The sequence below is a fragment of the Chiloscyllium plagiosum genome, chromosome 30 (genome assembly GCF_004010195.1).
Source record: "Chiloscyllium plagiosum isolate BGI_BamShark_2017 chromosome 30, ASM401019v2, whole genome shotgun sequence".
In the NCBI taxonomy this organism is placed as follows: Eukaryota; Metazoa; Chordata; class Chondrichthyes; order Orectolobiformes; family Hemiscylliidae; genus Chiloscyllium; species Chiloscyllium plagiosum.
In genome coordinates, this window is record NC_057739.1 from 45,131,146 (window position 1) to 45,146,145 (window position 15,000).

Sequence of the window (15,000 nt, forward strand, 5' to 3'; positions counted from 1 at the left end):
AGAGGCACAGTGTGTATCACTAACAGGGACATTGTTAGTAACTAGAGGTACAGTGTCAGTAACTAGAGGGACAGTGTGTATCACTAACAGGGACATTGTCAGTAACTAGAGGGACAGTATGTATCACTAACAGGGTCAGTGTCAGTAACTAGAGGGACTGTGTCTATCACTAACGGGGTCATTGTTAGTAACTAGAGGCACAGTGTCAGTAACTAGAGGGACAGTGTGTATCACTTGCAGGGACATTGTTAGTAACTAGAGGCACAGTGTCAGTAACTCGAGGCACAGTGTGCATCACTAACATGGACATTGACAGTAACTCGAGGCACAGTGTGTATCACTAACAGGGACATTGTTAGTAACTAGAGGCACAGTGTCAGTAACTAGAGAGACAGTGTGTATCACTAACAGGGACATAGTCACAGTCCCTCTAGTTACTGACAATCACTAACAGGGTCAGTGTCAGTAACTAGAGGGACAGTGTGTATCACTAACAGGGTCAATGTCAGTAACTAGAGGGACAGGTTCTATCACTTACAGGGCATTGTTAGTAACTAGAGGCACAGTGTCAGTAACTAAAGAGATCGTGTCACTAACTAGAGGGACAGTGTGTATCACTAACAGGATCAGTGTCAGTAACTCTAGGCACAGTGTGTATCACTAACAGGGACACTGACAGTAACTAGAGGCACAGTGTCAGTAACTAGAGGGACAGTGTGTATCACTAACAGGGTCAGTGTCAGTAACTAGAGGGACAGTGTGTATCACTAACAGGGACATTGTTAATAACTAGAGGGACAGTGTCAGTAACTAGAGGGACAGTGTGTATCACTAACAGGGTCAGTGTCAGTAACTAGAGGGACAGTGTGTATCACTAACAGGGTCATTGACAGTAACTAGAGGGACAGTATGTATCACTAACAGGGTCAGTGTCAGTAACTAGAGGGACAGTGTCAGTAACTAGAGGGAAGTGTGTATCGCTAACAGTGTCAGTAACTAGAGGCACAGTGTCAGTAACTAGAGGGACAGTGTGTATCACTAACTGGGTCAGTGTCAGTAACTAGGGGGACAGTGTGTATCACTAACAGGGACATTGTTAGTAACTAGAGGGACAGTGTCAGTAACTGAGGGACAGTGTGTATCACTAACTGGGTCAGTGTCAGTAACTAGGGGGACAGTGTGTATCACTAACAGGGACATTGTTAGTAACTAGAGGGACAGTGTCAGTAACTAGAGGGACAATGTGTATCACTAACTGGGTCAGTGTCAGTAACTAGGGGGACAGTGTGTATCACTAACAGGGTCAGTGTCAGTAACTAGAGGGACAGTGTGTATCACTAACAGGGTCAGTGTCAGTACCTAGAGGCACAGTGTCAGTAACTAGAGGGACAGTGTGTATCACTAACAGGGTCAGTGTCAGTAACTAGAGGGACAGTGTGTATCACTAACAGGGACATTGACAGTAACTAGAGGGACAGTGTGTATCACTAACAGGGTCAGTATCAGTAACTAGAGGGACAGTGTGTATCACTAACAGGGACATTGACAGTAACTAGAGGGACTGTGTCTATCACTAACAGGGATATTGTTAGTAACTAGAGGCACAGTGTCAGTAACTCGAGGCACAGTGTGTATCACTAACAGGGACATTGTTAGTAACTAGAGGCACAGTGTCAGTAACTAGAGGCACAGTGTGTATCACTAACAGGGACATTGACAGTAACTCGAGGGACAGTGTGTATCACTAACAGGGACATTGTTAGTAACTAGAGGGACAGTGTCAGTAACTAGAGGCACAGTGTGTATCACTAATAGGGACATTGTTAGTAACTAGAGGCACAGTGTCAGTAACAGGGTCAGTGTCAGTAACTAGAGGGACAGTGTGTATCACTAACAGGGTCAGTGTCAGAAACTGGTGGGACTGTGTCTATCACTAACAGGGACATTGTTAGTAACTAGAGGCAGAGTGTCAGTAACTAGAGGCACAGTGTGTATCACTAACAGGGACATTGTTAGTAACTAGAGGCACAGTGTCAGTAACTAGAGAGACAGTGTGTATCACTAACAGGGACATAGTCACAGTCCCTCTAGTTACTGATAATCACTAACAGGGTCAGTGTCAGTAACTAGAGGGACAGTGTGTATCACTAACAGGGTCAGTGTCAGTAACTAGAGGGACAGTGTGTATCACTAACAGGGACATTGTTCGTAACTAGAGGGACAGTGTCAGTAACTAGAGGCACGGTGTGCATCACTAACAGGGACATTGACAGTAACTCGAGGCACAGTGTGTATCACTAATAGGGACATTGTTAGTAACTAGAGGCACAGTGTCAGTAACTAGAGGGACAGTGTCTATCACTAACAGGGACAGTGTCAGTAACGAGAGGGACAGTGTGTATCACTAACAGGATCAGTGTCAGTAACTCTAGGCACAGTGTGTATCACTAACAGGGACACTGACAGTAACTAGAGGCACAGTGTCAGTAACTAGAGGGACAGTGTGTATCACTAACAGGGTCAGTATCAGTAACTAGAGGGACAGGATCTATCATTAACAGAGACATTGTCAGTAACTAGCGTGACAGTGTCTATCACTAACAGGGTCAGTGTCAGTAACTAGAGGGACAGTGTGTATCACTAACAGGGACATTGTCAGTAACTAGATGGACACTATGTCCCTGTTATTAATAGACACTGTAGGGACACTATGTCCCTGTTATTAATAGACACTGTCCCTCTAGTTACTGACAATGATCCTGTTAGTGATATACACTGTCCCTACAGTTACTAACAATGTCCCTGTTAGTGATACACACTGTCGCTCCAGTTACTAACACTGACCCTGTTAGTGATTGACACTGTCCCTCTAGTTACTGACCCTGTTAGTGATACACACTGTCCCTCTTGTTCCCAACAATGTCCCTGTTAGTGATACACACTGTCTCTCCAGTTAGTGACACTATCTCTTTAGTTACTAACACTGTACCTCTAGTTACTGACACTGACCTTGTTAGTGATAGACCCTGTCCCTCTAGTTACTGACACTGACCCTGTTAATAATACACACTGTCACTCTAGTTACTGTAAAGGTCCCTGTTAGTGATACACACCGTCCCTCTAGTTACTAACAATGTGCCTGTTAGTGATACACACTGTCCCTCTAGTTAGTGACACGATCTCTTTAGTTACTGACACTGCGCCTCTAGTTACTAACAATGCCCTGTTCGTGATAGAACCTGTCCCTCTAGTTACTGACATTGACCCGGTTAGTGATACACACTGTCCCTCTAGTTACTGACACTGATCCTGTTAGTGATAGACACTGTCACGCTAGTTACTGACAATGTCCCTGTTAATGATAGATCCTGTCACTCTCGTTACTGACAATGTCCCTGTTAATGATAGATCCTGTCACTCTAGTTACTGACACTGACCCTGTTAGTGATAGACACTGTCCCTTTAGTTACTGACACTGACCCTGTTAGTGATACACACTGTCTCTAGTTAGTGACACTATCTCTCTCGTTACTGACACTGTGCCTCTAGTTCCTGACAATGTTCCTTTTAATGATAGACACTGACCCTGTGAGTGATAGATCCTGCCCCTCTAGTTCCTGACACTGACCATGTTAGTGATAGACACTGTCCCTCTAGTTACTGACAATGTCCCTGTTAATGATAGATCCTGTCACTCTAGTTACTGACACTGACCCTGTTAGTGATACACACTGTCTCTCTAGTTACTGACACTGATCCTGTTAGTGATAGACACTGTCACTCTAGTTACTGACAATGTCCCTGTTAATGATAGATCCTGTCACTCTAGTTACTGACACTGACCCTGTTAGTGATAGACACTGTCCCTCTAGTTACTGACAATGCCCTGTTAGTGATACACACTGTCCCTCTAGTTACTGACACTGATCCTGGTGGTGATAGACACTGTCACTCTAGTTACTGACAATGTCCCTGTTAATGATAGATTCTGTCACTCTAGTTACTGACACTGACCCTGTTAGTGATACTCACTGTCCCCCTAGTTACTGACAATGACCCTGTTAATGATAGATCCTGTCCCTCTAGTTACTGACACTGCCCCTGTTAGTGATAGACACTGTCCCCCTAGTTACTGACAATGACCCTGTTAATGATAGATCCTGTCCCTCTAGTTACTGACACTGACCCTGTTAGTGATACACACTGTCCCCCTAGTTACTGACAATGACCCTGTTAATGATAGATCCTGTCCCCCTAGTTACTGACAATGTCCCTGTTAGTGATAGACACTGTCCCTCTAGTTACTAACAATGTCCCTGTTAGTGATACACACTGTCCCTCTAGTTACTGACACTGTCCCTGTTAGTGATACACACTGTCCCTCTCGTTACTAACAATGACCCTGTTAGTGATACATACTGTCCCTCTAGTTACTGACACTGACCCTGTTAGTGATACACACTGTCCCTCTAGTTACTGACACTGAGCCTGTTAGTGATAGACACTGTCCCTCTAGTTACTGACACTGACCCTGTTAGTGATTTATCTCAATTAAACTCCATCTGGGGGCTTCTGATTCAAGTTGGAATATTCCCTCAGCTTGGTGAGAAGGGATATTTGTCAAAATGACGCTGTTTTTCCCTTAGGAAATGTCAGTGGAATGGAATCCGTGTGAATTTCCCATGACAGACTACCTGTAAATAGAGTAGGAGGCAGCATCGAGTCAGACTGAGGAACATTTACCCCAAATCCAGACGGTTTGTTTATTCAATTGTAGTCCAAGTTAATTCCATTATTTGAGTATGTTAGACAAAAGGTTAAATTAGTATCTCAATACATTTTAAAAATATAATTTATATTAAACTGGTTGAGTGAGGAATAATTCACTGAAAATCCATTGTATTCTTTTCATGATGTTGCAATCTTAGAAGGCATGTGACTTTGAGCCAGTCATCTCAGTTCACCAGAAAATTACTGAAGCCTGATGCGTAATCTCCATGTGTATCTCCTCCCAGAGGGAGGAGGAAAAGGTGTCCTATTCGAGGTTTTTAAGGTGATTGAAGGATCTGACAGAACCAATGGAGAGAAACTATTTCCTCTCTGGGGCATAATCTTGAACGAGGGGCAGTAGGCTACAATCTGAGGTGGTCCTTTCAGGATGATATCAGAGAGCACATCCTCATGCAAAGGGGAGTGGAAATCTGGAACTCTGCCCTTTTATTCCAGATCAATCAGATCTTTCAAAACTCAGACTGCTTCATGTTTGGTAGACACAGGTTCTATGGAACGGAAGCAGGTAAAATGGAGTTACAATGCAGGTTACCTTGGGTCTGACTGGGTGATAAAATTGTCCCAAGGGGCTGATTGGCTCCTCATATGTCTGTGCTCTAACACACGCCTTCTCCCCTTCCCAAGGTAGGGAATTGGATAGTGAGCAGGACCAGTTGGAATCTCCCAGTTCCACTGCACCACCTGCGGACTGGAGCTGAACACAAGCCTTTGAGCTGCTGTGGTTGGGGTGAGCTGGTCAAACAAAGATCAAAGGTCACATCTGGGAGCCTCATGTCTGTGCAGCTCCAGAGCCTGTGGGGAGCAGCAGGACAGATCACATCATGGGATTCCTCAGCATCTCCACTACAGGGCATTTGAATACTAGGCACGGTTGTGGTCTTCATATTTCACAAAGGGTATACTTCCACCAGAGGTGGCACCACATTGATCCATGGGATGAGGGGCTTTTCCCATGATGAGGCTGAAACCACTGGGCTGATCTTTGCTGGGGTCAAGGAGATGGAGAAGTGATCTCATGAGAACATGCAAGATACCGAAGGGGTTTGAGTCAAACAGGTAGTTTTCTCCTGGCTCGGTAATCCAGGATCGCAGTCTCATTAGAGGGAATCACTGAGATTCAAGGCAAAGAGAAACATTTTCACTGCAAAGGGGGTTGTGAATCTTTGGAATTGTCTGCTCCAGAGAGTTGTTGATGCTCCATTGTTGAATACATTGAAGGCTGAGATAGAGAGATCTTCGGTGTCTCAGGGAGTCAAGCGCAGAGGAGGGGCACTGGCTGAGGGGATTCATTTGCACTGATTCTAAGCAGAGAGGAAAGTGGGACTGACAGGCTGAATGATCAACTCTGTCTCCTCTTACTTGTGTTCTGAACACTCTTAGTTGAAGGGGATCTGATTGGGGTGAGGTGGAGTGAGCAGCCTTGGAGTAGCTCCAATATGCTATGGTGCTGATTCCCCACCTCCTCCTGTGTATTCTCATACTGTTCCACACTGCATCTATAATTCACATTACACTTAAAACAAAACACTTGCAAGTAATTGGATTTTTACAGAGCGACAAGGGCAGGCAGGATTCACTCTGATTACACTTGATTTACTCACTGATATTAACAGTGCATCTAAAGTATGTTCGTCATCCTTTCATCTTCACAGACACATGACACGAGGATATCAGAAACACTGAGGGCTCAGACACAATGTCTCCAGTTCCAAGTGAAAGAGGGCAGTTCAGATCAGAGTCAGGGGGTGCTGTTCATCACCAGACTGGGAATGTTCCAAAGGCTACAGTGAGCCCCTGCCTGTGGGTCAGCTATCATTATCTTTATCCTGGTGTGGCAGCTCGGAGATTCTGTCGATGGACTTTAGAAGATTGGACACCAAACGGAGAGTTTCTGTCCCAGAAAGCAGCTGTCTGAAATTGAGAAAGAATAAAGACAAAGTGATTACAGACGTGAGTCGGCAGTAAATCTGAGCTTACTGCTGAAAGTGCTCCTTTGCCGTTTGAGTTGTGCTGATTCATCAAAAGGTTCTCATCTTCTTCCACCTCAGTGGTGACATGGGGGTAAGGGTCCTATAAGTTCCTCCAGTCTTAACGGACTGGCCAGTGTGTGACTGAACTCAATGTTAGAAACCTCAGGACAGAGATCTGGGGTTTTGCTGCTGAGACGTGCCTGAGCAATTTGTATTCATTCATTCACAGGATGAGGGCATCACTGGCTGGGCCAGCATCTATCGCCCATCCCTAATGGCCCAGAGGGGAGTTAAGAGTCAAATAGGGTGCTGTGGGTCTGGAGTCACATGGAGGTCAGACCAGGTAAGGATGGCAGCTTCCTTCCCTGAGGGGCAGATGGGTTTTGAAGACTCCACCATCAGCAGTGATGGGATTTGAAGCCAGGTCCCGTGAACATTACCTGGATCTCTGGATTAATAGTCTGGTGACAATATCACTGGGCCACTACCTTGCAGACAGAGTCGAGTACAAGGTGAGATTACACAGGGAGTATGACACAGAAACAGTTCACTCAGCCTGACCAGACCATATCAGGGTTTCTACTCCATTGCTGCATCCTCCCATCTTTCCTCCCTCTCTCTTCTCACCTTCGGCTTGCCTACTTTTGTCTTAAACACATCAGTAACATTCACACCAAACCCCACCTCCAGGGAAGCCAGTTCCACACTCTGGATAAAGCAGCTTCCTGAACTCCTCATTGGGATTCTCTGTGACTATCTGACGTCGATGTCTCTGGTTATGCCCTTCCCTACGTCAGGCAACATTTGAATCTTCGAGCATTTTCAGCAGCAGGTCACTTGGACCATCAGGTCTGCTTGGGCCAAACAATGAGCCCCACAGTTTCCCCACGTTTCCCAAGTTTGGTCTGTCCTCCTGCAGGTCCAGCTCTCCAGCTGCTGCTTCAGGCATCTTTTAAATGAGGCGAGGGGTATGTGTCTCTCGAACCCTTTACCAGTTGAGTTCCGGACCCCAGCCATCCTCTGGATGAAAAGACTTTTCTCATCTCCCCTTTGATCTTCCAAACAATCTTTGTCTCCTAGTCACTGATCTCTCTGTCTTGGTCAACAAACCCTACATAATTGTGGAAGTCTGTTCCAGGTAAAAAGATCCCAGTCTTTCCAAACTTTCTTCATTCTGCAATTTTCCAATTCTGGCACCATCTCATCAATCTCCTGCCCTCCTCCCTCTGAAGATTCCATCCTTTCTGGAAGGAGGTGGCCAGAACTGCACACAATACTCAAGCAGTGGCCTCAGTAATGATTTATACTGTTCCAGTACTAACCTTGCTGCCCTTACATTCTACAATGAGACTCATAAAGAAACGGATTCCAGTTGCCTTATCACCCTATCCTACTACAATCGGGACCTGTGGACATTCACTCCAATGTCCCTCACTTCCTCTACACCTTCAGTACCTTCCCATTAATTGCTTTCCTTTGCCTTGCCTGAACTCCCCAAACGCTCCATCCTGCAGTCCTATGGAGTGAATTTTAATTGGCACTTTTCTGCCACCTGACCAGTCCAGTGATAACTTTGCTCTTCTATAATCTCCTCCTACAAACTCCCTTCTACAAACTCTGTGTCACACCATCATTTTGCTCTGTGGCAAAATTGCACAATTACATTGTAAAATTACACATTATTTATACATTTTTTAAGAGACAGCATGGCCTTAGTTACAAGAAAAGTCCAATCAACTGTAATATGGTGACATGATTGACAGCAGGCTAATCCAATGATATTTCCTGAGAAACAGATTGTTTTACGCACAAAATCATCCCATGCTTGCTAGTTCAAGGTTAGTTCGAATACCAAAATATAATGATGAAATTGTCTGGTTATTTTCATTGAGGTTACCCACTCAACTGTCATTTCTGACAAGAAAAGAGCTGCAGCTTGGCCATTTTTTCCTGAGACGTACGCTCTCACATTTCTGACATCATCCTTGAACCTTCTCTGCACCTCTTCAGAAACACAGTCTCCTTTATTTCATAACGTGGCAACCAGAACTGGACAAAGGTATGGAGATTGAGGGGTTTGGGATGCAGCGTGGGATTGTGGGGGTGAAGGACATAGAGTGGGATTCTGAATATGGGATATAGGGCAAGATTGTTAGGTATGGGATATAAGGTGGTTCCACATGCCCTTCCTGGCTATACATTTGAGGGTTAGTACTGTATATCCCTTTCCTTCTTGCCTTGCAGCCCTGTGAGGAATGAATGGTCATACTTTACTGAGCTCTCTGCCTCCTGCGCTGCCTTTGTGAGATAGTCTGATGCAAGCCGGGCGTTGCTTTTCACAGAGTTTAAAGCGAGGGAATCTTCAGATCGAAGCTTCTCATTCTCCGATTTCCATTGCTGCAGCTCAGCCTGTCAGACAGAAACAAAGGAACAGCATTATCCACACCCAGGGAGGCAGGGAGAGGGAGGCTGGTGAAGAGAGAGTACGAGTAAAGACAGAGAAATTGGATGGGGGGGGGGGTGTGTGTGTGTGTGGAATAGAGAGGGGGACAGTGCAGGAGAGAGGGTGTGAACAGAGAAAGGGCAGGATGCAAGGTAACAGCAGAGAATGGTGTGAGAGAGAGAGAGAGACTAACTCCTGCTTAACTTGATCATGTGACTGTGCTGAAATCACTGTGGATACCATTTTCTAAACCACAGAACATGCCCAAGCTGTTAGCAGTGATCATCAGAAAGCTGCAAATGTTGTGAGTGATATTTCTTTTATACAATCTCCATTACTGTACCTGTAAGAGAACCAATTCCTGCTTCAGCTTAGTCACTGTGTTCTCTGCTTTCACCGCCCGTTTCTGAATTAAACACAGAGATAGATGTCATAACCTCAGTGGCAGAATCAGCTACTTCCAAACAAACAGCAGTGCAGAGAATCATCGATGGGCAAGGTTCACTCCCTCAGGGTGGGAGATAAACCTCAGGCAGACAGCATCACTACAGCCAAAACTGGGATCACAATCCTTTCAAAATGCAGAAGTGCTGGGGGAGGGCCGCACTGTCGGAGGGTCAGTGCTGAGGGAGTGGGCACTGTCGGAGGGTCAGTGCTGAGGGAGTAGGCACTGTCGGAGGGTCAGTGCTGAGGGAGTGGGCACTGTCGGAGGGTCAGTGCTGAGGTGGTAGCACTTACTATTAGAAGAATAGCAAATTGAGATTTGTCTTTACTTTGGGGCAAATTTATCCCTTGAACAATGTAATGTAAACAGCAGCTGACCAGGTTTTGGTGTCTTTGAGATTGGAGGCTGTTCTCACAAGGGTAGCATTGTCCTCCCCGTGGAAATCCCCATCCCCATGCTCCCTCTTTGTCCCTCACCGTCATCTGTTGGAGGTTCTCTTCCACATGCTGTACCATTGATTCTAATGCTCGTGTCTCCTTTTCTTCATTGATTTTTCTTCTCTCCAACTCCTCCTGCAGCCTCTTGGTCCTGAGAAGAGGGTCAATGGGACACTCCGTGTTATTGATGCCATGCAGTTGCCACTTGCCCACTGCCCGTTGCAGCTACACTGCGTATGCCCCCACGCCATACATTCAGTGCCTCCTCCAAGGCAATGAAGAGGCAGAGATTGGTTTTCCCCAGCATCACTTCCCGTGGCACCATCACAACTAACACATAATGGAGCTTCATGCAGTCAGTCGGAGCCGATATTGAAGCTGAGTTGTGCTGGCGAAAGCTCAGAGTCCGTCAGCAAGCAAGTCATTGACGGAAAATGGATTACAACACAGTCAGAACAGAATGATGAACATACATTACAGGACATACTGCGCCCAGCACATAGCTCAACTCCATCCATCATGTCAATGTCGTTTCAATACAACACGTTCTCTCTCACCCTCACAGCCTGTTCATTACCAGTTTTTGGGTTTCAGCTGAATGGCAGCCACAGCATCTTGTTTTAATCAGACAGAAGCACTCAATCTTGTTTCATATTGGCCATACTGTATTCAGAACACCACTGAGTCTAAGCTAGGGCTATGGATGACTGACCAGAGCAAGGTTAGCACAAACAGAAGCCAGCTGACAGACCTTACGCAGAGAAAGGATATACGCATGGCATTCTTCCCAGAGTCATCAGACTCCAGTTAAACTGTCATGATTGGGCTTCGAAATCAGTGCAGGGCTGAGGGAGTGGGCACTGTCGGATGGTCAGTGCTGAGGGAGTGCCACACTGTTGGAGCGTCAGTGCTGAGGGAGTGTCACACTCTCGGAGGGTCAGTGCTGAGGGAGTGGGCACTGTCGGAGGGTCAGTGCTGAGGGAGTGGGCACTGTCAGAGGGTCAGTGCTGAGGGAGTGCCGCACTGTCGGAGGGTCAGCGCTGAGAGAGTGCCACACAGTTGGAGCGTCAGTGCTGAGGGAGTGGGCACTGTCACAGGGTCAGTGCTGAGAGAGTGCCACACTGTTGGAGCGTCAGTGCTGAGGGAGTGTCACACTCTCGGAGGGTCAGTGCTGAGGGAGTGGGCACTGTCGGAGGGTCAGTGCTGAAGGAGTGGGCACTGTCGAAGGTTTAATTTTCAGGATGTGGTGTTAAACCAAGTCTCCATTTGCTCACTGTGGTTGTCAGGGAAGATCACACAATGGGGATTTTGGGGAAGTGCAGGGTTGTGGTTAATATTGTCATAAATCAAAATCTAACAACAGACCACCTGTTGATTATCTCATTATTGTTTGTCGGATCTGACTGTGTCTAAATTTGACTCTCCCGTTTCCTGCTTTATAACAACGACTACAATCCCAGTTATCGAACGGCCTGTGCAGCATTCTGCCACCCAGTTGCTGTGAATTTCGTTTTAAACTGAAGTTGGCAGAAAAGAGGCTTTATTAAGAGTCAGGGCACCAATTCCCATGATTACCACAGCCACGTCCAAACCCTGTAAGCTCAGCTCCTCTCACCGCTTCACGTGGGCCTTGACCAACTGCTCCACTTCTTCATTTTGCTTTCGGAGCCGTGCGTTTTCTTCCTGTAGCTGCAAGATTGAGAGTTTATATCAAACAAACGCTGCCCTCGATACCTCTGCAGATACTCATGGCTGTTCCCAGCACCAGACTGCACCACTCTGACACTTGCCTGGCTGGTTTTCCACCGAACGAACCCAGCCCCTCTCTAACTGGCCCTGTTCCTAACTCCGACCAAGTTCCATTCACCCTGTGCTCACTGATACTTTGATGGACAATGAGCCAATTTTAAAATTCTCTTCTTCTTTACAAATCCCTCCATGCGATCACTGTCATCTCCTGCACCTATTGTCTATGGTCATCACCTTCAGCACCACAACCCTCGAAGGCCTCTGCCCTCCTCCAATTCTGGCCCCTTTATCCTCCCAGATTTTAATCGCTCCATCACTGGCAGCCTTATCTCCAGCTGCCTGGCTACTGGGCTGTCGAATTTCTTGCCTAAATCCCTCCACCTCCCTTCACTCCTTTAAGTCACTTGTCAACAAGAACAGCTTGCATTTATATATTGCCTTTAACTAAATTAAACATCTCCAGGGTTTCACATGATTGTTATCAAATAAAATTTGACCCCAACCAAGGAAGGAGAGATTAGGATGGACGGTGAAAGGAGGAGGTTTTAAGGAATCTGCCTCTTTGACGATTGATTGTAATCTCTCACAATGTTACTAATGCCAGATTTTAAGAATAAATAAATTTGAATCAGAAGTAGGCCATTTGGCCCCTTGAGCCTGTTTCCCCATTTAATAAAACAATGGCTAATCTGATTGTGGCCTCAACTCCCCTTTGTCTGTCTGTTTCTCAATAACCCTCGACTCCGTCATCAATCAAAAACCTCTCTAACTCAGTGTGAACGTATCTGATGACTCAGCCTCCACTGCTCACTGGGAATTCCCCAGACCCATGACCCTCAGAGAAGAAAATCCCCCTTACCCCTGACCTAAATCTCATTTTCCAAACTCTGTCCCTAATTCCAGATTCTGCCATGAGGAAGCAGCCACTCTGCCAAAATCCTTCAATCTTCTTGTTATATTATTCTCCAATGGCTATCGTATACATTAGGAATTTTTGCCAATTCCCTGTTCTTTGTTTAAAGAGATTGGATTTTAAACTAGTGGCATATGTGTGTTTGCCAATTTTTGTAAGGAGTTTAAAAATTAATAGCCCAGTCTTTCCAGAATCAGTTTTAAGTTTTTTTAAATTCATTCATAAGATGAGGTCATCATTGGGTACACGCCAGTGTTTACTGCTCATCCCTAACTGCCCTCAAATTGAGCAGCTTCCTAAGCCATTTCAGAGGGCAGCTCAGAGTCAGCCACATTGGCTGTGGGTCTGAAATCACATATAGGCCAGGCAAGATGGCAGTTTCCTTCCCTGTAGGACATTAGTGACCCAGATGGGTTTTTCCAACAATTGACAATGGATTTGTGGTCATCATTAGATGATGAAACTCTGCCTTGGCAGGATTTGAACCCAAGTCCTCAGCACATGATCTGGCTCTCTGGATTAATAGTCTAACAATAATCCCACTCGCCACTGCCTCCCCCATGAGTCTCTCCCTCCAGATGTATTAACGGAATTTTGTTTATACCGGGGAGGTTTCTGACAAGAAAGGAAAAGGATTTTAAAATGTTAACATGTTATTTGGGTTTGAAGTAATCAAGGGTTGACCTTAGCTTAGAAAAACCCAGAGATCAGAAAGGTTTTGGGTGGTTAAAGGAGAACCAGGATAGAGTTAGGGATCAAGGGATGTGACAAAAAGAAATAGGAATCTGCTCGACTCCCTTCCTGTCGCTGATCCCCCAGCCTGAGAGACTATGCTGGTTGTTAGTTACTAGGCCTTGGAAAGGGCTGGTCAGCTGCCCCTGCCTTCCCAATCATGAGGCCAGAAGCTCCCACAAGGTGTGATTCCCAGCTGCAGGGGTCCTTCATCCTGGGAAATGTCCGACTGCAGCTGCTCAGCTGACACTGATACCTCAAAGCTTGGTGGGGGCGGGGGGGGGGGGAAGCAGGGGCTGGGCCGCCCTGGAGTGGGGTAACATGGGCTCTCTCTGGCTGTGCAGCTACACCAGGAGACCACAAACACCTGCACAGAATCCAGCCTGGGATCACTGTCTCCCTCTCCACGGCTGCTACCTGAACATTGCCAGCATTTGCAGATTTTATTTCAGATTTCCAGCACCTACAGGATTTTAGTTTTGTTCGAACTTGCCTTCTCATTGGTCAGCAGCTGGCTTCGATACAGCACCTCTCCCACCAAATCAAAATGGTCTTTTGGAGGGTCAGCTTCGACACGAGGGGCCCCGGCTTGTGCTGCTGTGTCGCCCAAGACGTAATCCTTCTCTTCTCCTTCTTCCTCGTCCACGAGCCACTCGGATGGCGTGAACTGGACACTGTCCTGGTGTGGAAGCTCAACAGGAGTCAGGGTGAGTGGAGAGTAGGACCCAGCGCACAGCGAGTCAGAGAAGCTGAACTCGTGAGCAGCCTCGATAACCGCAGGCTGGTACATCTCATTCCAGTCATCGTCATCTTCCTCCAGCGAGGGGCTGCGGGCTGTCCCACCCGGGAGATAGTGCTCCAGCAAATTCAGGCTCAGTCCTTTGGAGGGAGAAGCAGCCTCCTCAAAGGGCACTTCGGAGGAGCCCTGCAGGTGAGAAAATGTCATCAGCAGAACTCCCAGAAATAAATTCGACACTTTCCCAAGGACTTACAGTGTTTCACAGTTAGAACAGTAAGCCTGTTTGACAATCATGGAGTGTGTGAAAACAAGCCCTTCAGCCCAACAAGTCCACACCGACCCTCCAAAGAGTAACCCACCCAGACCCATTCCCCTATTCTATATTTACCCCTAATGCACCTAACCTAAACATCCCTGAACACTACGGGTAATTTAGCATTTACCAATCCACCCTGACCTGCACATCTTTGGACTGTGGGAGGAAACCGGAGCACCCGGAGGAAACCCACGCAGACACGGGGAGAACGTGCAAACTCCACATAGACAGTCACCCGAGGCGGGAAATGTACCCGGGTCCCTGGCACAGTGAGGCTGCAGTGCTAACCACTGAGCCACCATGCCATCCCAGAGATGAACAATATTGGAGCAATTATAACCAGCACAGAGCAACATCCCAGACTTCCAGGATCTTTCAACATTCTGGGTAATCCAAGATGGAGGACGGAAAAAAACTGCGGCTGTAAGAGCTGCTCTTTTTTGAAGTATTTTAGGTGCTGGAGGT

General features: G+C 46.5%; 1 protein-coding gene across 1 annotated transcript; it reads right to left on the reverse strand.

Moving 5' to 3' along the window:
* Positions 1–4,738: 4,738 nt before the first annotated feature.
* entr1 (endosome associated trafficking regulator 1) lies at positions 4,739–14,441 on the reverse strand. The gene is made up of 6 exons (XM_043720630.1): positions 13,974–14,441; positions 11,702–11,775; positions 10,126–10,237; positions 9,548–9,610; positions 9,031–9,170; positions 4,739–6,702 (listed from the first exon to the last, which is right to left on the reverse strand). The coding sequence occupies exons 1-6, from the start codon at positions 14,424–14,426 to the stop codon at positions 6,597–6,599; spliced, it is 948 nt and encodes a 315-aa protein (XP_043576565.1). The 5' UTR covers positions 14,427–14,441; the 3' UTR covers positions 4,739–6,596.
* Positions 14,442–15,000: the final 559 nt, after the last annotated feature.

Bases quoted from the DNA above. Each gene is read 5' to 3' on its own strand.
- entr1 (XM_043720630.1), bottom strand. From the start codon at position 14,426: ATGACATTTTCTCACCTGCAGGGCTCCTCCGAAGTGCCCTTTGAGGAG. The intron at 11,776-13,973 runs GCAAGTTCGAAC...TCAATCTTGCAG, and splicing joins AGCTGCTGACCAATGAGAAG to CTACAGGAAGAAAACGCACG. The intron at 6,703-9,030 runs GTATGACCATTC...TCTCAATTTCAG, and splicing joins GAGGCAGAGAGCTCAGTAAA to ACAGCTGCTTTCTGGGACAG.